Source organism: Vombatus ursinus, unplaced genomic scaffold (genome assembly GCF_900497805.2).
Source record: "Vombatus ursinus unplaced genomic scaffold, bare-nosed wombat genome assembly UNPS02009770.1, whole genome shotgun sequence".
Lineage (NCBI taxonomy): Eukaryota > Metazoa > Chordata > Mammalia > Diprotodontia > Vombatidae > Vombatus > Vombatus ursinus.
The window spans coordinates 18,499,920-18,522,563 of NW_020949548.1; the positions used below are offsets into that span (position 1 = coordinate 18,499,920).

Consider the following 22,644-nt stretch of genomic DNA (forward strand, 5'->3'; position numbering starts at 1 on the left):
CCAGATGGCTCCGGAGGAGAAAGTGAGGTTGGTGATTTTGCACAACCCTCCCTCACTTAAATCCAATTCACTCTCACGTCATGGCTTCACCTCCCTGATGCTATGGTCCTTTTCGAGAACGAAGGACAAACAACAACAAAAAAAGAGTTCTCATGGAATGTGTGTGTGTGTGGGTGTGTGTGGGTGTGTGCACGCGAGAGCGCATGAGTGCGCACATGGTTGCACATGGGTACAGCAGAGTCAAGCACATAAGACTTTCTCAGAAGATATGTATGATATAAAGGAACACTAATAAGACACAGAAGAAAAGCTACCCAGGATTACTACTAGATGATTACAACCACCTTTTGCAGCCACAGCTGGGTCCATCTGATTCATTTACTCCCTCAACAAAAGACAAGAAGCAATAGCTGTATCATTTGGCAGCCTTAAATCCCAAGAGGGAAGCCCTGCTTCTTATGGCTTAATATGTTTGGTCCATTGTGGGTATTTGGATATAGGATTTTGAGATATATTTAGTGAGTAGAATTAAACAATCTCAGAGTCATAAAACCTAGAATATGAGATCTGGAAGCACCCTTCAATCAACAACTGAAGGCAAAGTCCAATGAATTAACATGCATTTGTTAAGTACACACTTCGTACCTGGTACTGAGGATACAAAGACAAAATTGAAACAGTCTCTGCCCTCAAGGAGTTTACATTCAATTTGGGGAGATCTGTACATATGTAGTTCTGAGATCTTTACATATGTATACATAGTTCATACATCTATACACAATAGTCTATATCTAGAGGTATATACATGGTATATGCAAAATAGATATAAAATGTATTTATTCAGCAATTATCATGTGCTAGGCACTGTGCTAAATGATTCAGATACAGGTACAAAGAAGAAAATAGTTTCTAATCATATTGAACTTACATTCAAATGGAGGAGACATGGACAAGTATATACAACATAAATGTAAAGTTAATAAATAGAAATAGGTACAAGGAAATGAGAGAGAGAAAGAGAGAGACAGAGACAGAGAGAGACAGAGAGAGAGAGAGAAGAGAGAGAGACAGAGAGAAGGCACTAGCAGTTGGGTGGGGCAGAGTATCAGAGAGAATTTAAAACATCTACTCCAATTCCTCCATCTTCCACATGCAGAAACTGAAGTCCAGAGAGGCTTTCCTGGGACACACACAACAGAAGGGAACACCAACCCAGGGAAGCTCACTGCACAGATTGTTCATCATTCCAAATATAAGCTAAAGAAAGGAGGAATCATGCATTCAGGCATGGAGTCCACCTTCACTGTTTGGCAGTGACTGTAAGCCTAAGTCCTTCTGTCTTCCCACACACTGCATTCACCCAGCAAGACTCATGCACCTTAAACACTGGCAAGCACATGTACCCATGTGCAACCATGTGCACGCTCATGAACACACACACACACACACACATTCCTTGGCTGTTGCTGGGGCAAGTGGATAACTACATTAGGAGAAGAATTGCTGCTAAGAAGCATGGCAGCACTTTGTTTTGAAATTTTCTGCTTTGTAGTAGTAGCGATTATAATGACGATAATATGACATAGCAAATCATATTAGCATTACATTTTATACTTTTCAAAGTACTTTTGCTTCTATTACCTCATTTGATTGCTGTGGCTATGCTATGAATGAAAGAGCTCAGGGACTACAATCTCCATTCGACAGATGAGGAAACTGACCCCTATTTCAAGAGTTCCCAAACTTGAGAGTTTGGGGAATGGATTTTTGAGAGAGAGAGATGATGATTTCCTGTTGTAGCAAGCTCCTTGGAGAGAGAAGAGGTTGCATCATATAGCTCCTGAATAGCGTCCTACTTGGAGAACATGAGCCAGTGAGTTATTCAGACAATGCCAGTCCACTGGGAAGATTACTGAATCAAAAGCTTCCAAATGTGTCTGTCTTCTGAGGAGAATCCAAAGCACAGAAGGACACTATGAATCTGGAAGAGACTGTGTAGAACCCTGTAGGAGGGGTAGGGGTCTTCCAGAATGTCAAAGGGCTGTCTTAAAAACATCCCCAAGTTCAATTACCTTTGGTGGGGAGCTAATGGGCTGTTTTCCGTATTTCTGCAACTGGTTATGGGTTTCTGTGTGTCTTTTCCATCATCTGTATTTTCTGTGAAGTGAAATAAAGGCTATCTTTATGCACTGTTACCTTGAGTACTTATACAGGAGTGGGGTGGCCTATTAGCTACACTTGGGAAACCTTAGACATGAGCTTAATGGAAGCAATATTCAGAGAGTTTCCTAGAGTAATTCCAGGTGGCAGCAATGAACCAAAGAAAGAAAATGGGTCAGGCCCCAGGAATAGTCCCATTTCTTGTTAACCCAAAGTCTTGGGAGGAGGAGGGGCATGAATCATGAGTTACAAAAAGAAAGTACTACAATTTCTCAGGTCTAGTTTGGCTCATGACCTCCAGCTTCCTTCTGCTCCACCAAGAGAAAATGGCATCTTTCCACCAGACCACACCTTGACCAGTTGGGATTGTGTTATCTTGGTGCTAAGGATCAGGTTTGCTGGTCCATTCTACAATCCCAAACTCTCTTTTAGCCAACCAGGAAGCATCTTGATTACTGGCAGGTTCAGCTCATATTATTAATCACTCAGTGAACTACATATCTCCCATTCTTCTGCTCAAAGGGGATGAGAGATAAAAAGCTTTCACTAGCAATTACAGATAACTCCATCACCTCAAAAATAGAATGTAACACCACTCCTCAAGAGCACAACGATGAGCCCTTCCAGCAGAGAATATGATAGCTGCCTTCAAGTATCTGAAGAGTGTCATTTGTAAGAGATTGGACTTACTCTATATGGCCCTGGAGAGCAGAATTAGGACCTATGGGTGAAAATTCCAGAAAGGCAGATTTTAGCTCAATATGAAAAAGAACATTATGCTTCTGTTCCTTGGAGGTTGTTGACTTGTCATCCTAGCCATTAGAACCTTCCTAAACATAGCATGGTACAATACAAAGCACCCTGGATTTGGAATCAGAGTCCCAGCTCCACCATCTAATACCGTCATGACCTTCAGCAAGTCACTTTATGGCCTCAGTTCCCTCAAATGTAAAGTAAGGTAGTTGAACTCAATTACAACTAAAGTCCTTTATAGCATTAAATCTATGATCCCAAGTAGAATGGCTCTCCCTCAAGACAAGTCTCTAAGCAATGATTGGATGACTACTTTTTGGGTAAATTGTAGAATGGATTCTAATTCAGTAACTGTGTACTATGAGTACTCACTAACTCTGAGGGCTGTAGTACTGTCTTGTAGTTTCAAGAGCCTCTCATAAATGCGAATGTTCAAGAAGAGACTGGATGACCACCTGCCATGGAAACTGAAGAAGTGATCCTAGGGTCATAGATTTAGAGCTGAAAGATACCTTAGAGGTCAAGTATAACACTCCCATTTTAAAGATGAAGAAATTGAAGATCAAAGAGGTTAAGTGACTTACATAGGGTCACATACTAAGTATCAGAAACAGGATTTGAACTCAGGTCTTCTAGCTCCAACTCTGTTGCTCTGCCTTATTTCTATTGCTAATTCCCAATTTATCCAGTATATATTTTGTCTATGAGCTCCTTGAAAACTGTGATTGTCTCTTGTCTTTCTTTGTATCTCCAGAGCTCGACATAGTATACAATGACACAGTATACAATGACAATAAATGCTTACTGATGGACTGATCATATCATGGAGCCTCTGGGGCTCCTAAATTGGATGGGAAATTGTACTGCCATTTCTTTCTACTGTGAGAGGCTGTGATTTTGTAATGGCTTAGTATATTACTAGACTATGAACTCCATGAAAGCAAAGACAGTCATTTCAATTTTGTAACTCTAGTGCCTAGCACAGTGCTTTCAACAAAAGGCTGTTGACAGTTGTTGTCCTGGCCATTTGAACTATCCTAAACGTAGCATGGTACAAAATATTAAAAACAAAAATTTTGCCTGCCACATATTTTTGTATATATTTGTACATATTGTTTTTAATATTTTTGCAAAATTTTTGTTTTTAATATTTTGTACCATGCAGCATGCAAAGCATGCTGGGTTTGGAGTCAGAATTCCAGCTCTGCCATTTAATACCTGGGTGACCTTGAACAAATTATGTAGCCTCTCTAGGCTTCAGTTTCCTCTGTTATATAATGAGGAGATGGGACTATGCGTTTCGGCCTGTCACGGACCATCAAGGCCCCTTGAAAAGTGATTACTGAGGTTCCCAGACTAGGGTGAGAGCAGGCAGCAGAAGTGAGAAGTCTTCCAAAGTATACTCAAGCCCTTTGTGTCTTGGAGGGGCCTCTGACACACGGTATACTTGTCAATAGACAGATTCAGAAGGGAGCACAACTGTAGTGTTCTATTTTGTATTTCTTTTGTTAGGATAGGTGGCCTAGTGTAATGAAAGGAGAGCTGGCCTGGGAGCAGTGAGACCTGAGCCCGAGTCCCATCTTTGGCTGCTAGCTACATGCCGAGTGACCTTGGGCAAGTCACCTACACCCTTAGTGCTCTCACCAGCTTTCTGGCTATAAGTTGTAGAGAAGGTGCTGACCTCCATTTTAGGGGGAGTTTGTCTCCTCTGGTAGTTTCCAATACCAGTGAAATTACTGGTCTAGTTCCCATCCCCACCTGCCACATATTTTTGTATATATTTGTACATATTGTTTTTAATATTTTTGTATATATTTGTATATATTGTTACTAGTTCTGAAAAATGTAAATAGTTTACAATTTAGGCTTTTATTTGGAGACTTACTATTTACCCTAAACGTAGCTTGATTATTTACTGCTCTTTCTTGCAAATGTAAAGGTTATAACAATGATTTTTAAAAGCCTATTTCTTGCTTCCAGGGAAGCTCTGTGCTGTGTTTTATAGTTTATAGTCAAGAAATCTGAGTGATAGAGAGCCCTAAAGAGGTGGGGGGAGAGGATAAAAGGAGGCGACTGCAGGAGACAGGGTCATTCAGTGTTTTATCAGAAAGAACATTTTCCTGTTTATTTTTTCCCAAGCCTGGAATCCGAGTAGACGTCCTCTATCACGGACAGTAAGAGTTATTTATTTACAATTTCTTCCTGACAGTACTCTACTGCAGCTTGGTGCATTGGACAGAGCTTTGCGCCAGGAGTTAGGAGAACTGGGTTCTATCTCCAACTTTTGCCATTAACTTGCTGTGTGACCTTGGGTAAGTCATAACCCTCTCTCTCAGCCTTGGTTACTACCTCTGTGAAATGGGAGGAGTGAATTGGTACAGTGGGGGAGAAGGCTCTGGACTTGGAGTAAGAATTTTGCTTCTACTACTTACTCCCTGTTTGACCTTGGGCAAGTAACATAACCTTTCTGACCCTCAGTTTCCTTATCTGTAAAAAGAGGTAGTTGAGTTCCAAGATCCCTGTTAGGTTTCAAATCTGATGATAGTATAATTAGGGGATATTTAAGTTCCATTCCAGCTTAATGTTTTCTGGCCCAGGCTCGTTCCAGATGGTGGATGGGATAGTGCATTGTTTCTGTATGATGGGGTTGAGGAGGATGAAATGGAGGAGTTTGGAGAGAGGATGTTGGGTTCCACAGGCCCATAGTGGCATCCTAGGGGATTGCCTCCTCTTCTTAGAGCCCACTGAGGATGTTTGCCTTCAGCCCCCTTAGGGATTTCACCTCTCACTTATTAGCAAATTTCCTAATCCCTGAACCCCAGATCAAGGCTCTGAATCTCCTGACCTCCCTGGCATCTGAGCATTCATTCATAGCTCCCTGAATTACAAGATCTGCCAAATCTAAACCCTAACTACTAGGTCATCTCCTGGCACTTGAATCATGTCTGGGTGCCCCGGTCTTGGCATTCATGCCCCCTTTCCCTTTTCTTCTTCCATGAAAGACTACAAAAGTACATTTTCTTTGTACTTCTCCCCTATGTACATGTATGATAGCTGATCTTCCAGAATATGACCATACTCATCTATTTAAATGCTTATTGAATTAATCAAATTCAATCCAACAAGCATTTTTAAGCACCTATTATAATACAATTCAAACTTCCTGACAGCCATCCAAAAATAGAATGGGCTACTCCAACAGAAGTTGTGTTCCTGCTCCTTGGAGGTCTTCAAGCAGAAAATGAATGCACATATATTGGGTATATTATAGTGGGTATTCCTTTGGTGTATGGGTTGTTTTAGATGGTCTCTGAGGCCCCTCCAAATTCTCCGATTCTGTGAGATGGTGAGAGGCAATGTGCTAGGCCCCTTGCAATATCAGAACCTTGCCTTCAGAAAGCTGTACTTTCTGTACTGTACTGGGGGGCGGGGAGACACAATATGCAAACAGAAAAGCATATACAGCATGTGATAATTTTAGGTGTGAGATTGAACTCATGAGGGGCAATAATGAAAGGCTTCTTGTAGAAGGTGGCACAGCTGAAGCTTGAAGGAAGCTGGAAAGTCTGAAAGGTAGAGGTGATGAGGAATTATATTCTAGGCATTCCAGGGGTGAGTCTGTGTGAAAGTAGGGAGATGGGAAGTGGGATACCAACCTCAGGAGACAGCAGGTTGGCCAGTCTGATGGAAATGTAGAGTGTACGAAAATGTTTAATAAGCTTCTAAGGGTGGATTCGTGCTCAGGCTGCCCCTTGGAGGGAATCCAGTTCTTTGGGTCTTAAAGACTTTTCAGCATTCTCTATGGACAAGCCAATATACCTGGGAGTGAGCCTCGCCCAGAATGGGATTTTATTTAGACTCTGAGGAAGCTTGGAAAGGAGAAAATGGCTAGGAAGGAGAGGAAATGCATATATTACTCTATGGTACAATGGACAGAGCACTGGCTCAGGAGTCAGAGGTCTTGGGTTCAAATCCCATCTCTGACATTGCCAGTGTGGCCTTGGGAAAGTCACTTTTCCTCCAGAAGCCTGAGTTTCTTTATCTATAAGATGAGAGGCTGTGCACTATTGTTTGTAGAATAACTGTGAACGACTAAGTTATTCTGAGTGTTATAAATACATAAATCAACTACAAAAGACCAATGAAGAAAGATGCTATCCACCTCCAGAGAAAAAACTGATAAATAGAAGTATGCATAGTATGGTTTTACACATATATGTAAAAGTATGTATAGTATGATTTTACATATGTATAAATATACACATATGTTTTTATATGTGTATATACATATATATATATATATAGTGTGTGTGTGTGTGTGTGTGTGTGTGTGTGAGAAATGGTGGCCTTCTCTAATTCCGGGTGGGGCAGAGGGAGGGAGATAGTTCAGAACTTAAAGTGTAACAACCACAACAAAAAAACCCTAAGAGGCTGTGAGGTTCATTCTAGCTCGAAATCTATGATCCCATAACCTGCCCTTATCCTTACCTGGGCTTTAAGCACAGACACCAGCAGAAAGTCTCAGCTAAAGTCCCACCTTGAGCAAAAAAGTCTTTTCTAGTCTTTGTTAACCAGAGTTCCTTCCCTTTGAGATGACAATCAGTTTGTCATGGATGTTTCTTGCATGTACATAGTGGTTTGTAGGTTGTCCTTCCCATTAGAGCAAGGATTTGGTTCTTACCCTCCTCTGTGTCCCCAGAGCTTAGCCCCGTACGTGGAACATTGTAGGTGATCAAGAAATGCTAGTTGACAGTCAGGTAATCAATTTATTGGCCAGTTTTGAGGAGGGTACTCTGCCCCCAACCCCAAAATAATTGCAACCCGAGGAAAATATTTCAGAGAGCACTGGGGAGGGTACTCCAGAGCTTAATGGTATTTTTCTCTAAATCCTTATTCTGGGCAGAGATGGAAGATAGATAGAGGGAGGGATTTGAAGCTCTAATTCCTAATAGTTCTCTGTGGAGTTTTGGGGGTTGTGGAGAAACCAAATTCACAGGTAAGGAGATGGAATTAGAAATAGCAAAGTACTGTGCTGATAAAGGACTCCCCTCCGTCTCATCAAAGTCACCCCTCCACCCCCAGTCCCCTCCTGGGAGCTCCCTCCAGGCTCTTCTGGGCTTCAGCCTGGAGAGGAGGTGGGCAGGACTGAGCTGCTCAGGAATGCTCAAGGAAGCATTAGTGTTGAATGATAGATGGGAAGACATCCTGCTGACTGCTTGTGGAACCTCCCAGAAAAGGATCCCGTGGTCTGTGAGGACCAAAATCAGAGTGATATGACATTCCTAAAAGCAGATGACCAGTCACAGGTTCAGATGGAAGAATCAGAGGTCGGATGTCAGCTAGGCGTGGATTTGGTGTCTCCTAGACTTCAAAAAAATGTCCTGTAACACAAGGAAAGGGAGAAGGATGACTCCAGCCTCCAGACAAAATCTGGCTCACAATCAACCACAGCTCATGCATGTCTTTAGCAGAAGCCTTTCTCTCTCCTCTGCCTGTGGGTGCACAAGTCAGCTATGGACTCTGGCCCACAGATTGCAAGGGATGAGGAGAGCTAACTTTTGCTTCTTGTGAGATCAGGAAGGAGAGGATAGAAAGCAGGCCAAGAAAACCCCTTGGGAAACCAGAGATTACAAGTGACAGAAAACTTAAGGCCAGACCCACTCCCAGGACAGAGGGAGGCCCCCAGAGGCTGTCAGGGTGTCAGAGCAAAAACAGTGGGAGCGTATAGTCTTAACATTTTGTGAGACAGAAACGATAGGCTAAACCCAATGGCAGAAGGCTAAATTTTCCGAGCAGACTCAGCCCAGGGCCAGGTCATTGCTCATTCCCAGAATGCAGGCTTTAGGCTACACCAAACAGTGGTGATATACCCATTTGCCTGCTGGTTCTGCCCATGGGAACCCCCTGACATGGGGTGGGGGGCACAAGTCACATTCTATAGATCTGAGATGGATCTCCTGGCACAGGAGCAGGAATGGAGGGAGAAAAAACAAGAAACAGCATTTTTCATATAACCCAAGGCAGGAAAGGATGTAAGGAACACTGGTTCCAGTTCTTTGGACCAGCCTTGAAAAATTTTCAGATTTGATCCAGCTCTGGCTGGCATTTGTTGGCTAGAATGGAGACAGGGTACTTGGAAGAGGCCCCATTAGAGCAGGGATTATTTCCTTCTTTGTATTTGCATCACCAGGGCTTGGCACACAGTAGGCACTTAATACATATGTGTTGAATGACTGATTGTACCCCAAGAGCAAGGACAGTTCATTTTCCATGTGTCAGTCATATCAGGATTTGATAAGAAACAAGCCCATTATATTTTTAATTGGGGGGAAGATACAGGCAGCATTTTTATCAACGGTGCCAATGCTGCCTCTGCCATGTTTTGTGGCACTGTTTGTACCCAACACGGAATGGGGTAGCAAAGGCCAGAATTCCAGGCTGCTATTTCAGCTCAGATCAGGGCCCACATGGCAGAGATAAGCATGACACTGGCCATGAGTTGGAAGATGGGGTTAGGATAGGACTTCCAGGCCCCTAGCACATGGCATAGATGGGCAAAGTTGTGTTGTTCTCTTGATCATCGTGGCCATGTCAGATATGAACCAGCAACCCGTCCTCGGCCAAACATCTGCCTCAGAGGCACGTTTGGGGGATGTGTCGGGTAGTACCAAGAGTGTTTGGTGACTCAGGCAGCAGTCCAAAGAACACTCTGCCGACCTGCGCAAGATGAGAGGTTGGCAGCAGAATGACTAGCCTTGGAAGGACTGTCTATTCACCATGAGGGAATACTTCGGGGGCTACAGCTGCAGGAGAAACCCATGTCTGTGCACGGGGGCGCTGCCTTCAAGGCTCTTTCTGAGTGGCTGGGGGCTGCTGTCTGCAGAGGAGGGAAGAGAAGAGCTACATACGGAGAGCAGGAAAACACACAAAATAGCGACTCATGTTATTTCCTTCGGTCTGGTTGATCTTTTTGCAGGTGCAGCCCCTTCTTTCCCCAACCCCCACCCAATGTCAAGTACCATTCATCTTTCCAAAAGTTTAGAAAGACAGAGGGGCTTGAATGATGCTAGCCTCCCTAAGACTTACTGAGGCATTGAGTCATCAGAGACAGGATCATGGCATTGGAGCTCAGAGACCTTAGAAGAGCCTTTGGTCCCACCCATTTCATAAGGCCAGGATCAGGAAATGACTTGCTTAAGCTCCCATAGCTATTAAGTGGCTGAGCCATCACTGGAGCCCAGACTTCAAATCCAGAGCCCTTTCCATGATAAGAGGTTGTTTTTGTTCGAATGTCAGTTTTGGGATTAATGATGGATGTCTGATGTTGAAATAAAATGTGATTACGGTGTATCTGTACTGCAATGGTGTCTACATGCAGGAGTCAGAGAGACAGGGCACCAGATTTCTAAGGAGAGAATCAAAGACAAATGTAATAAGGAGAAAGAGGAGGGAAGGAGGAGAAGTGGAATTGAGAGAGGAGAGGAGGGAAGGCAGGAAAGGGGAGGGAGAGTGAGGGAGAGGGAGAAAGAGGTGGAGAAAGAGGGAAAGGGAGAGACGGGAAGATGGAGAGTAGGATGGAGGGAGAAGAGAAAAGAGTGAGACAGGGAGGGGAGAAGGGATGGGAAAAGGAGGAAAAAGGGGGTGTAGAGGTAGGGAAAGAGAAGAAGAGAGGAAAGTCAGAAGGGAAAGGGGGAAAAGGAGAGAGAGAAGAGGAGGGAAGAAAAAGAGTGGAGGAGGAGGGGGGAGGGCTTGAGTGAGCAAGCAAGGGATAGGAGTGTCCTTATATATGGAGCTTGGACCATGGCCCCTCTGACCCTTGGGCAAACATGGAGGTATTGCAGAGTCATTTGCAAAGTGCAGGACAAATCTTTAAGCTGGAAGACTTTATGGAGATGATGGGACCTCAAGATATTCCCAAGAAAGCAAGGTATATGAGGAAGCCCGAATTGGGGGGGGAGAGGGCGCACTTTTTTCTTGCTCTTGTAGGTTTATGTGAAGGCCTATTGGGTTGCAGGAAGTGGTCAGAGGAAAGACTCCAACAGGGACTTACAGTTCATCGTCGTACTCCTTGGGTGGGGACACTGCAATGACCAAATCGATCCAATCCTGGAGGGAGAGATGGGAATTACTCTGGACGCACAGTTCCTGTTGCCCTGACGATGTGGACGAGGCATTGCCCAGTGCCTATCCCATCACTTACACCTTCCCCCAAACAACAGCAGGGACTCTTCCATACACCCTGTAATCATTATTCACAACTCAAAATATCAAGTACCATTCAAAATGACCAATTTTTAAAATCATGGGACCTATATTTGGTGGCTACTTTTGAAGTCATCTGATCTAACCCTTTGGTTAGATGTGGAAACTGGGGCCCAGAGATATCAAGGGGCCTGCTCAGAGGTAGTAAGCAGAGAGTGGAATCTAAGCTGGGCCTTTGACCTCCCACTCAGTGCTCTTTCTACTGCTTTGTGCTGCCTCTGGCATAGGCCTGGGTAACCCATTTGTCTCTATGATACTTCAGAACCCAGGAACTCAAAACCCATTGGTGACATACTCTCTGATCTCAGAGCTCTCTTGGGTAATAGGTACGGCTCTGCCTCTGTTCCTATAAATGATTATCTATTGCAGACAGGTGTTCCTTCTATGTTTTCTCACTGGGAGGAAAAGGGAGATTTACTCTCTGGGGAAACTGACAGGTCTTGGGCAGCTTATCCCTTAAGGGAAGGATTTTGCTATTTTGAGAGATGTATTTGGTGGGGGGTTGCTGGTGTCTTGTGGGATACTAGTGATGCTGTGATGCCTGAGATCTTGAACACTACCTTGTGCCTTAGAGTACACACACAATGAAAGATGTTGACCTCACTTCCAAAGGCCAAATGTATATGAGTGGGTAGATAATAGAGTAGGTATCAATCAATAAGCATTTATTAAGTGTTTACTAGATGCCAGGCACTGTACAAAGCAAAAGCAAACGCAAAAATCGATCCTTAACCTCAAGGAATTTGACAGCCGGGTGGCCCAGTGGATAGAACTCTGGACTTGGAGTCAGGAAGACCTGAGGTCAAATCCAGCCTCAGACACTTTCTTTCTGTGTGACTCTGGGCAAGTGACTTAACCTACATCAGTCTTAATCTCCTCATCTGTAAAATGGGGATAGTAAGAGAACCTACCTCCCAGGGAGGATCGAATGGGCTAAGGTGTGTAAGATGCTTAGCACACCTTAAATTACTGTAAAAATATTAGCTACTATTATTGTTATTATTATTACATTCTAATGTAAGGATAGGGACTATTCTTACCCCGCCCTGGTTCCAGGCCTTCTGTAGGGTTGCTTGGGCCTCTGCCAAGGTGAAGTCCATTACAATCTTACCATTAATTGCCATGATCTCATCACCTTTCACAATGCCACCTGGTAGGGAAGACAGAGACAAGACATGGCTTTTTAGCCAACAGGAGATATTCTCCCTCCTTCCCCTCACACATATGACAAGGCTCCAGCCCTTGACTACCCAACTGGTCCTCTTCAAAAACAAAGGATCAACAATGTCAGCACCCCAGGCACAGGGCAGGGCTCTAATCAAGCAATTTTGTCCCCGCTTTCTGTGCCCTGTGGAAGCAGCCCAGATGCACTTCAGATGACCAGCCCTGGAAAGATTCTCTAGAGAAGTAGACACAGAAAAAAAATGAGGTCAGAGCAGATAGGATGCTTCTTAGCTGTGTGATTATGGGTAGATCACCTCTGTGCCTCAATTTCCTCATTTGGAGAAGGGGTGGTGAGAATGTTGTGCAAAGTCTAATGGTGGAGGCCATGGGTTGGCTGTGCCTTTCTTATAGAGGAAACAAGAAACCAGCAATAACTAGGCCATGAAAACATTAGGGATATTTGGTCAAAAAAACTGCAAAGGAGGTAAAATGTGCCCAGCCTCTCTCTTTTTTTTTTGCTTTTTGGTGAGGCAATTGGGGTTAAGTGACTTGCCCAGGGTCACACAACTAGTAAGTGTCAAGTGTCTGAGGTTGGATTTGTAATAATAATAAGTCAGGTCCTCCTGACTCCAAGGCCATAACTCTATCCACTGTGCCACCTAGCTCCCCCAGCTTCTCTTTTTGAGCCCTTCTTTGAGCCCCCCTTGCTGGGGTGCCTTTCACCTCAAGGCACAGGATACCACCTAAGTCCTAGTAGGGCCCTGATTTCAGTTGGGAATCATACCATCATGGAGTGGAAAGAGAAATAATTTACTCTAACTCCCTCATATTACAAGGGAGGAAACTGAGGCCTAGAGAAGGACAGTGATTCACCCAAGGTCACACAGGTAGCAAGCAGCAAAGGTGGGATTCAAAGTGGAGTCCAGTGACTTCAGATTCAACACTCTTCCCCAAGGCCTATCTAGCTTACTGGATTGATCTATTGATTCGTCCTATGCCCAAAGGACAAAAAGGACCATCACGAAGAGCATCAGAGGAAAGAATTTCTCATTGAAGTTGATTAGCAACAATTGAAGGTACCCCTCTATCCCTGCTAAGGCCTGGGATCCTGCTAGCTACCCTTATCTTAATCATTTCACAAGGAAGAAGGCTCCAGTGCTGGAGACAGAGGCCTTGAGTTCATACCCCAACTCTGATGCTTAATACTAGGGTGACCTCAGGCAAATCACTCAGTTTCTCGGGGCCTCAGTTTCCTGTCTATCATGAGGCATTTGGCCTAAATGGCCTTTGAGGTCCCCTCCACCTCTAGAGAAAAGATACTCTGACCCTATCTGTTAAATGAAGTGTTTGGACCAGATCAGCATTCTGGACTTTTTTAAGCCTACAGAACCTTCTCAGAAGAATGTTTTTAAATACATAAAACAAAATACATAAGATTACAAAGGAAATTAGTTATATAGTTATCCAGGTATTTTTCAAAAGAAGTTAACAGATCCTAGGTTAGGAACTCCTAGATTTGTAGGCTACCAGATTCTTTATTAGGGCAGCTAGGAGGTCCATGGATAGAGTGCTGGACCTGGAGTCAGGAAGATCTGAGTTCAAATCCAACCTCAGACACTTATTTAGCTGTGTGACCCCGGGCAAGTCACTTAACCCTGTTTGCTTTAGTTTTATCACCTGTAAAATAAGCTGGAGAGGAAATGGCAAACCACCCCAGTATCTTTGCCGGGAAAACCCCAAATGCGGTCACGGAGAGTTGGACAGGACTGAACAACAACAAAGATTCTTTGTTAGGGAAACATTATGTCCTTAGTGAAAGGGAGAGGGGAATCAATAGGAAAAGGGGCCTAGAAAGGGAGACATACTTTATCCCTTTTTGTAGTTTTCTAAGGGCTCTTCTAGTTGTGACTCCTGAGTATCGATTGGGAGCCTACTGTGCGGTAGGTGCTGGGGAAGGAAGATGAGGCACCAGAGAGGGCAGGGGACTTGGAGACAGGAGGACCTGGGTTAACATTTCACCTCTGACATTTCCTAGCTGTGTGACACTGGATATGTCATTTAATGTCAGTGAGCTCCAGCTTCCTCATCTGGAAAAGGAGGCTAGTCATGCCGGCAGGACCAGCCTCCTAGGGTTATATAGGGCTCTGAGGAGATAACTTATGGGAAGGGCTTTACAGGTTGTAAAGCTTCATATAAATGGCAGCTGTTTTTACTAGAACAATCCTCAGAGCTCATTATGTGCTTACCGTGTCCTAGGGGAGGAATAACAACAAATGATGTCACTTAAACATGATAAGCGCCATAACAGAGGGATAGCCAAAGAGCTATGGGAATGGAGTGGAGGGAGAGGCCCCATCCTGTTATGGGGTTGAGGGGATCAGGGAAGGATTCATGGAGGAGGTGGCATTGGAACCAAGTCTCAGAAAGTTGCGGGGGCTGCTAGGTGGCACAGTGGATAGAGCACTGGTCCTGGAGTCAGGAGGACCTGAGTTCAAATCCAGCCTCAGAAACATAACACTTACTAGCTGTGTGACCCTGGGCAAGTCACTTAACCACAATTGCCTCACCCAAAAAAAAAAAGTTGGGCAGGAAAAAAAAATAAAGCAAACGATGGGCAGGATTTTGATATACAGAGATGGAGAAAGGCTTTCCATGTGGAATCACCTTTCTCAGGCAGCTGCACATACTGCCTACATATGAGGCCGGCCCTCAGTAAACTCTAGGTGATGGTGGTTTTCTTCTCCATCCCCCAACATGGCCCCCACAATGCTTACCGTGACGATCAGCAGCCCCGTCTTCATACACAGCAGACACTACAATTTTCCCAATGGGGGAATCGACACCACCTTCAACAGCCAGATCTAATGACCCTTCCTGAAAGAGGTAGAGAAAGAGGATGGGACACCTGGAGACCAGTAGCCTGTGAGTGCTGGGTATGTGGTGATGGAGCACAGACTCAGGGCTGAAAGAGACCTTTGAGGCTATCTGGTTCAACCTCTTATGGGGAACAAAGGATGGTGCAGTGGGTAGAGGGCCAGGCCTGGAGTCAGAGAGACTCCTCTTAGTGAGTTCAAATCTGGCCTCAGACACTTGCTAGCTGTGTGACCTTGGGCAAATCACTTAACCCTGTTTGCCTCAGTTTCCTCATCTGTAAAATGGGCTGGAGAAGGAAATGGCAAGCCACTCCAGTGTCTCTGCCAAGAAAACTCCAAATGGGGTCATGAAGAATTAGACATGACTGAAAAACAACTGAACAACAACAGTCCAACTCCTTAGGGGCTGGTGGAGAGAGTGCTGGGAAGACCTGAATTTAAATTTGGCCTCAGATTCTCGATGGCTGTAAGACCCTGAGCAAGTCACTTCACTGCTGCCTGCCTCAGTTTCTTCAACAATAAAATAGGAGTATTCATAGCATCCACTGCCCAGGGTTATTGTGAGGATAAAATGAGGTAATAAGTGTAAAGTACTTAATATTGTCCCTGACGCATAGTAGGTGCTTAATAAATGCTTGTTTTCTTCCTTCATTTTTACAGATGAGGAAACTGAGGCCCAGCAAAGTTAAGTGACCCATCCAATGTCCCAGTAGTAGTCCTTTGACACCAGTAAGTCAACAAGCATTTATTAAGCACCTACTATGTGCCAGGGACAGTACTAAGTGCTGGGGATATAAAGAAAGGCAAAAAACAGTCCTTGCTCTCCATATGAGTTACATTCTAAAGGAAGAGATGACCTGTAAGAGACGTACATACAAGATACACACATGTATGTGTACACACATACATATATATATGTACACGCACACACACACATACACACAAAACAGTCTCTGCTCTCCATATGGGTTACAAAAGGGAGAGGTGACCTGTAAGAGATATACATACAAGATACACACACACACACATACACACACACACACACACACAGGTATGTATATGGTATATGTAGGTAATCTGAAGGTGGAAGATATTAGCAAGCAGGGAAATAAGTCCTTTCTGCATGTGCTATGTTTCCCTTGCCTAAGACTCTGAGACCCTCTCTTCAATGGGGCTGGAGTTTGGGGTGGGGGTGACAACACAGAAGAGCATTAGTAATAGCAACACCAAGTGTTGTATCCTTGCAGAGATGGCCCTGGATGAGTGACCACTCTAGGCACTTCCATATGAGGCCAGGTGGGGGTGGGGCCTTAACTCAGTAATGTGGCAGAGAACAAATCATGCACATTTCTCATTATCAGAAGCTTCATGGGGCTTTTGACTTCTCACTGGGAGAGAATCAGGCTGCAGTGTTTGTACTTTCTTTAATAGAAGAGTCACACAACCAGTCAGAATTAGAAGTATAGAACACAATATGTCTTAGTTGAAAGGGACCTTCTACCCCAAACTCTTCATTTTACAAAGGAGGAAACTGAGGACAGGAGGGAGGAAGGGAGACCTGGGTTCTGATTCTACCTCTGAAGCTAACTTAATTTGTGACCTTGGGCAAATCAGTTAACTTTTTTTGGCCTCCATTTTCTCATCTGTAAAATGACTGGGTCAGACTAGGAATATCTAAGGTCTGTTCTAGTTTCAACACCCTACTATTCCATGGCCTGGTATAGGGCCTTGCACATAGGTGGTGCTTAATGAACATGTGTTGAATTAAATGTAATTATGTGACTTTTTGGTGGTCACATAATGGTGGAGACAGGACTTGAACCCAAGACCATTGATCTACTCTGCAAATATAATTTTTGTTACTTGGTTTTGTATACATACATATATACATACATACACACACAAATATTGCTTCCCACTTTAGAATGTAAGCTCCTTGAGGTCAGGGACTGATTCTGACTTTCAGCACTTAGTATGGCACCTGGCATATAGTAAGTGCTTAATAAATATTTGTTAACTGACCCTATAACCAATGGAAATGCTAATAATAACTTCATAATACCATAGATTTAGAGCTGGAAATGACCCTTGAGGTCATCAAGTATACCCCTTCATTTTAAAGAAGCCAAAAGAGATGAAATCACTTGCCCAGCATCACATCAGTGCTCAGTGGTGGAGCTAGAATTTGAGCCTAGATCCATTGACTCTAAGTTGGTATGGGGAAAAGCATTTATTAAGCACCTACTATGTACTGTGTTGTGTCGTTTCGGTTGCGTCCGAATCTTTGTGGCCCCATTTGTGGTTTTGTTGGCAAAGATATTGGAGTGGTTTGTCATTTCCTTCTCTAGCTCACTTTATAGAATATATGTATATATATGCATATATATATCTATGAAGGAAGATATATATAGTGAGGAATATCTATATAGTGAGGGAAATTATATATGTGTATATGTATGTATATATACACATACATATATACATATATATATAAATATAAATGTAAATATGTATATAAATATATTATGTATATAAATATAAATGTATATGTGCATATACACATATATACACACAATTGTATATATATTGTGTGTATATATATTATATATATATAAATGTAAATGTAACTGAGGCAAATAGGGTTAAGTGACTCGCCCAGGGTCACACAGCTAGTAAGTGTCTGAGGCTGGATTTGAACTCAGGAAAGTAATAAATCTTCCTGACTCTAGACCTGGTGCTCCATCCACTGTGCTACCTAGTTGCCCTTGTTATTTTACAAATATTTTTTCATTTGATCCTTACAATAACTCTGTGAGGTAGGTACTCTTATGATTCCCATTTTACAGGTGGAGAAATTGAGGCTGACAAAAATCAAGTGACTTGCCTAGGGTCACACAGCTGGTAAGTGTTTAAGGCTGGATTTGAACTCAGGTCTTCCTGACTCCAGGTCAAGTGCTCTATCCACTGTATCATCTAGCTCTTCCTACTATACCACTTTTGTATCTCCAACATTTAGGATAATGCCTTGCACATAGTAGGCTCCTAGTAAATGTTTATTGATTGACTAATACTGGTAGTAGTAGTAGTAGTAGTAGCAGCAGCAGCTCCTATTTATATAGCACTCTTACAGTTTACAAAGTACTTTCTATGTGCTTCTTCGCTTAGTACATTTTGAGAAACCCTCACGTTACCCTCCAATCTGTAGGGTGATACCAAACTGCAGGAGTGGATGGAATAGGTAAGCTGCCCAGATCAAACACTTTCTTTGAACATTAACTGTGAAAAAAAGTTAAATGATTTGCCCAAGCTCCCATAGTCAGTGACAGCTTTGAGGGACCCTGCTCCTGGAGCAGGGCTCTTTCCACTCAATCATACTGCCCTCTGGGTTTCAGGGTATTTTTTTTTTTATGGGAAAAAATAACTAGGGGAAATGAGCCGATCACTATCAAAAAACAGTTCTACAGTTTAAAGGTTCAAAGACCTCCAGAGACCCCGCCTCCCGAAGGATCCCAAAATAGAAACAACTGGCGTCAGAAGGGTCCCAAGAGCCCAAGGAGAGCAGAGGCTGGATTCCCACCTTGAGCTCCCATCTGGACTGTAAGCAAGAAAAGGGGCTTCACCATCCCCACGTCATTAAACTACAGGATCCTAGAAGTGGACAGGATGGCAGAATTAATCAAATCTAGCATCTTCCCAAAGCATTAATAGATGAGTGGTCAACTACCCTCTGTTTATATTACTCAGCAACCAGGAGGAACAGTGCACAGAGTGATAGACCTGGAGTCAGGAAGAACCAATTCAAATCCAGCCTCCTGCACTTAATGGCTGTGGAACCTTGGGCAAATCATTTATTCTATATTTGCCTCAGTTTCCTCAGCTATAAAGTGGATATAATAATAGCACCTACCTCAAAGGGTTGTGAAGATCAAATAAGATGATATTTGTAAAGCACTTAGAACAGCGCCTGCCACTGCACATAGTAGGTGCCATATAACTACTACTACTACTACTACTACTACTACTACTACTACTTCTGCTGCTGCTGCTGCTGCTGCTGCTACTGCTACTGCTGCTACTACTACTACTATTACTGCTGCTGCTGCTATTGCTGCTGCTACTGCTGCGACAACTACCACTAGTACTATTGATGCTGCTGCTGCTGCTACTGCTACTACTCCTTGTTTTCTGTAGAGGCCCAGGATAAACTTTGTCATTAATGCCCTTGCCAGAGCATGTAAGATAAACAAAGAGGGAAATAGAAGACAGAGCTTAGTACACCTTTTGAGCACACAATAAGCGCTTAGTAAATGCTTGTTTAAAAACAAAACGGGAAGACGGAAAGAAGGAAGGTGATCCAACCCAGTCCAGATCTGAGGGTCCCAGGAAGGCCTTTAATCTGCTTCTTTAGGGTTTTTATTGGAAAGGAGGGGAGGAGGCTAGAGCTCAGCTAATCCTCCCCATCTCCACCCCAAAGGAGAAAATTCATCTCATCCTCTTCACGTGGCTTCTAGTACAAGGACGTCCCAGTTCAGTACTGCACCATAATAATGGGGATGGTTGGATGGCCCAAGGATTGGGAAAGGAGGACTTTCACTCCATCACAAAGCATGCCATGAGACACTTGAGGAAACACAACCACAGCCTGAAGGGGAGTTGTCCTTCCAAGGGTAACACCATTGGACATGACCTTACTTGGGTGACAGAGTGGAGGGATTTGTCTGCAGATTAGGAAGCTACTCATGTCTTCTATTTATAAGAAAAGTGTGGCTGAACTGGGCAAGAGGAAGGTAGAAGTTTCTCTCTGCCTCAGGGGCAGCATGGTGGCCACAACGTGGTTGTCATTGGACGTGGCGGAGGAGACCCCTACCCAGGTGGCTGTATTACCTTTTTAATTCGTAGAAGCCGGACATCTTTCCCCGTGATCTGCTCTGGGAGGAACTGGAAAGAGAGACAGTATGGGACCCTTGAATATTAATGGAAAAATTGGATGGGGAAGAGAAAGTTTCAGGTAAGGGAACATGGGGTTTCTTGAATAAGAAGCCACAAACGTCTCAAAGACCCGTGCATACATACCCCCCACCTCCAACGTACTCAGTCATGATGCTTGATCTTCACTCCAGGATCACATTAAGTGATTACTAACCCCTTTAAGCCCTCCGTAGGCAGTTACATATACAAGATCATTCAGATTACAAACTGTGCATCCCCACACACACCAGCTGGACCGCGAGCATTGAGTATGGGATAGGAATGCTTTCCAGGTTCAGGGCTCTCTGGCAGGCAGTTAACACAGACCTTACCTTCACATTCCTACCTGATCTTTCTAGGGAGCACGTGCATCACTCTGACTCAATTTCAGCAGCCCTTGTAGATCACCTCAAACCTGGGCTGACCTTTCTTACTCATCTCTCCTCCTCCCTCCCTCCAACCTCCCAAAGGGCATCTGTTTCTTACCATGGAATAAGGGTTAAAGTCTTCCTCATATTTCCTGAAATCCTGGAGACAAAGAAAGGAATTTAGGGGGTATATTATTTCTCACAGGGCATGGAATTCGGAGCAGACGGAGCTCCAAGTACAGTGAAGCAAACTCAGTAATGGAAGGAGAATGAGAAAAGGATGCGCACACCATACGGTGGGGAAGAAGGGTGGCAGAATCAAGCACCAAGCAGAGAGGCCTGGACCTACGGGGGTGGGGGGGAAAGGCCAAGTTTTATCCCCCTCACAGGCAGAGCAGCCCCGACCTCACTAAGAGCTGGGGGAGAGGAGGTGGGCCAGGAAAATAGCATATCCTAATGAGGAAAATGATGTCAGACTCAAATAGAAAAGGGGGCCCCTAATCCATGCATAAGGACCCCTGCTGGCTGCATAGACTTAATTTTTAAAATGTAATGTTACCTAGGTTTTATTTGTATTGTTATTTATTTTAAAAATATTTTCCAGTTGCATTTTAGTCTGGTTCTGGCCTCACTGGAGAATGTTGCCAGCCATAGGTGGTCTTGGAGCCTTGTGTTTGACAGCTCTGATGTAAGGGATACCAGGAAGACCCTCTTGCCCAAAGATACTTCCCCCAAAGTGCCTCAGAGAGACTTAAATTCCACTATTAGAGACTCATTCCTTTAGCTGTGGAAGGGTTTTCAATCTTGGAGAGTCCTGAGCACAGAACTCAGGTTACTAAGAAAGGTAAGCACTTTAAGGCCTTTATCATAGGGACAGTAAGGACCACTAGCTCCTATTAGAGTTATCTCTCCACTTATGAGACTGTAGCTCCGACAGGGGAGGTACCCTGTGTTATCCATAAAGCTCTGGACTCCTGACCCAGCTGTGCACATTATAGACACTCAGTGAATGTCTGTCGAATAAACAAACATCTGAATGGCTGGTAGTTTTTATAAGATGTTTTCTGATAAATAAAACCACTTTGTGGAGAAAGACTTCCTAGGGACAGATCCTTGGGGGAATATTCTCTGGGCTAAGGAAAAAGAAGAAAGGACACAGCCTGAGAATAGTATGTATTCAATTGAATTAAGTTGAACAAACATTTCTTAAGAGCAGTTTTTCTGGAGCAGAAGACATGGAATTTTGATATCTCTGCTCTCATGGAGCTTAGTCTAGGGAGGGAATAGAATAAATGGGATTTGGTTGTCTTTGAGATCAATGGACAACAACCAGGATAAATATGATATATACACAGGTAAATGTAATATAAAAGCATACGTGCATGACTGAAAAAAAGATGAGCTGGCCACTTGGCAAGAGTGATGGATAACTGATGAATAGAACATGGACTTCATTGTTATCTTAGTAATGCCAAGAAAACTTTAAGTCCCTACCACCCCATGCCCCTGGACACTGGGTGGTCTCCTGGGGATAAACTCATGGGAAGACATGGATGAGAATTTTACAAGATGGGCCAACCTGGGTGGGTAGTGATCTGCATTGTTGGAGGAAACAGCCACAACAGAGATTAGTGGAGTATAAAAGTTCACTTAATGTACATTGCAAATAATCCAAAGCAGGCAGTTACATGTTACCAATGATGCTTATAGAAGAGAGTGGATTAGAAGGCATCATCAGAGGCATGAATTATCAGAAGAGGAGGGGTCCAGTCATATAATGAGGAGGCAACAGATAAATAGCACACACGATGCACTGTGAGACAAAGATGGACCATCTACATTTATTAAATATAAAAATTTCTTATTGGTTCAAAGCCTCATTTGTTTTGATTTCTGCCAGTCCATTGGGTGTTTCCAGTGGTCCTAATCAGGCTGACTTCTGATGAGATCATGGTTAAGACTCTAGAGTGGTGTGAGAGGGAGAAGCATATGACAGAAGGAGATCACACTATCTCCTCTCTACTCTTATGTTCTAATGTGGGAGAAAGGCTTGGTTTCCTGGGGTACTGCCGTTGGATAGCAAAGCAGCCTTGGAG

General features: G+C 43.7%; 1 protein-coding gene across 2 annotated transcripts in view; it reads right to left on the bottom strand.

Annotated features, from left to right (window-relative positions):
- Positions 1–7,659: 7,659 nt before the first annotated feature.
- Positions 7,660–22,644, bottom strand: part of USH1C (USH1 protein network component harmonin) — a 68,119-nt gene continuing 53,134 nt past the window's right edge. For both annotated transcript variants that reach the window (XM_027852692.1, XM_027852691.1), the window contains exons 16-21: positions 20,667–20,708; positions 20,097–20,150; positions 15,114–15,213; positions 12,216–12,325; positions 10,964–11,019; positions 7,660–8,294 (exon numbers count right to left, since the gene is read on the bottom strand). In XM_027852692.1, coding sequence (XP_027708493.1) covers positions 8,282–8,294; positions 10,964–11,019; positions 12,216–12,325; positions 15,114–15,213; positions 20,097–20,150; positions 20,667–20,708 — 375 coding nt within the window. In that variant the 3' untranslated portion in view covers positions 7,660–8,281. The remainder of the gene's footprint in view (positions 8,295–10,963; positions 11,020–12,215; positions 12,326–15,113; positions 15,214–20,096; positions 20,151–20,666; positions 20,709–22,644) is intronic.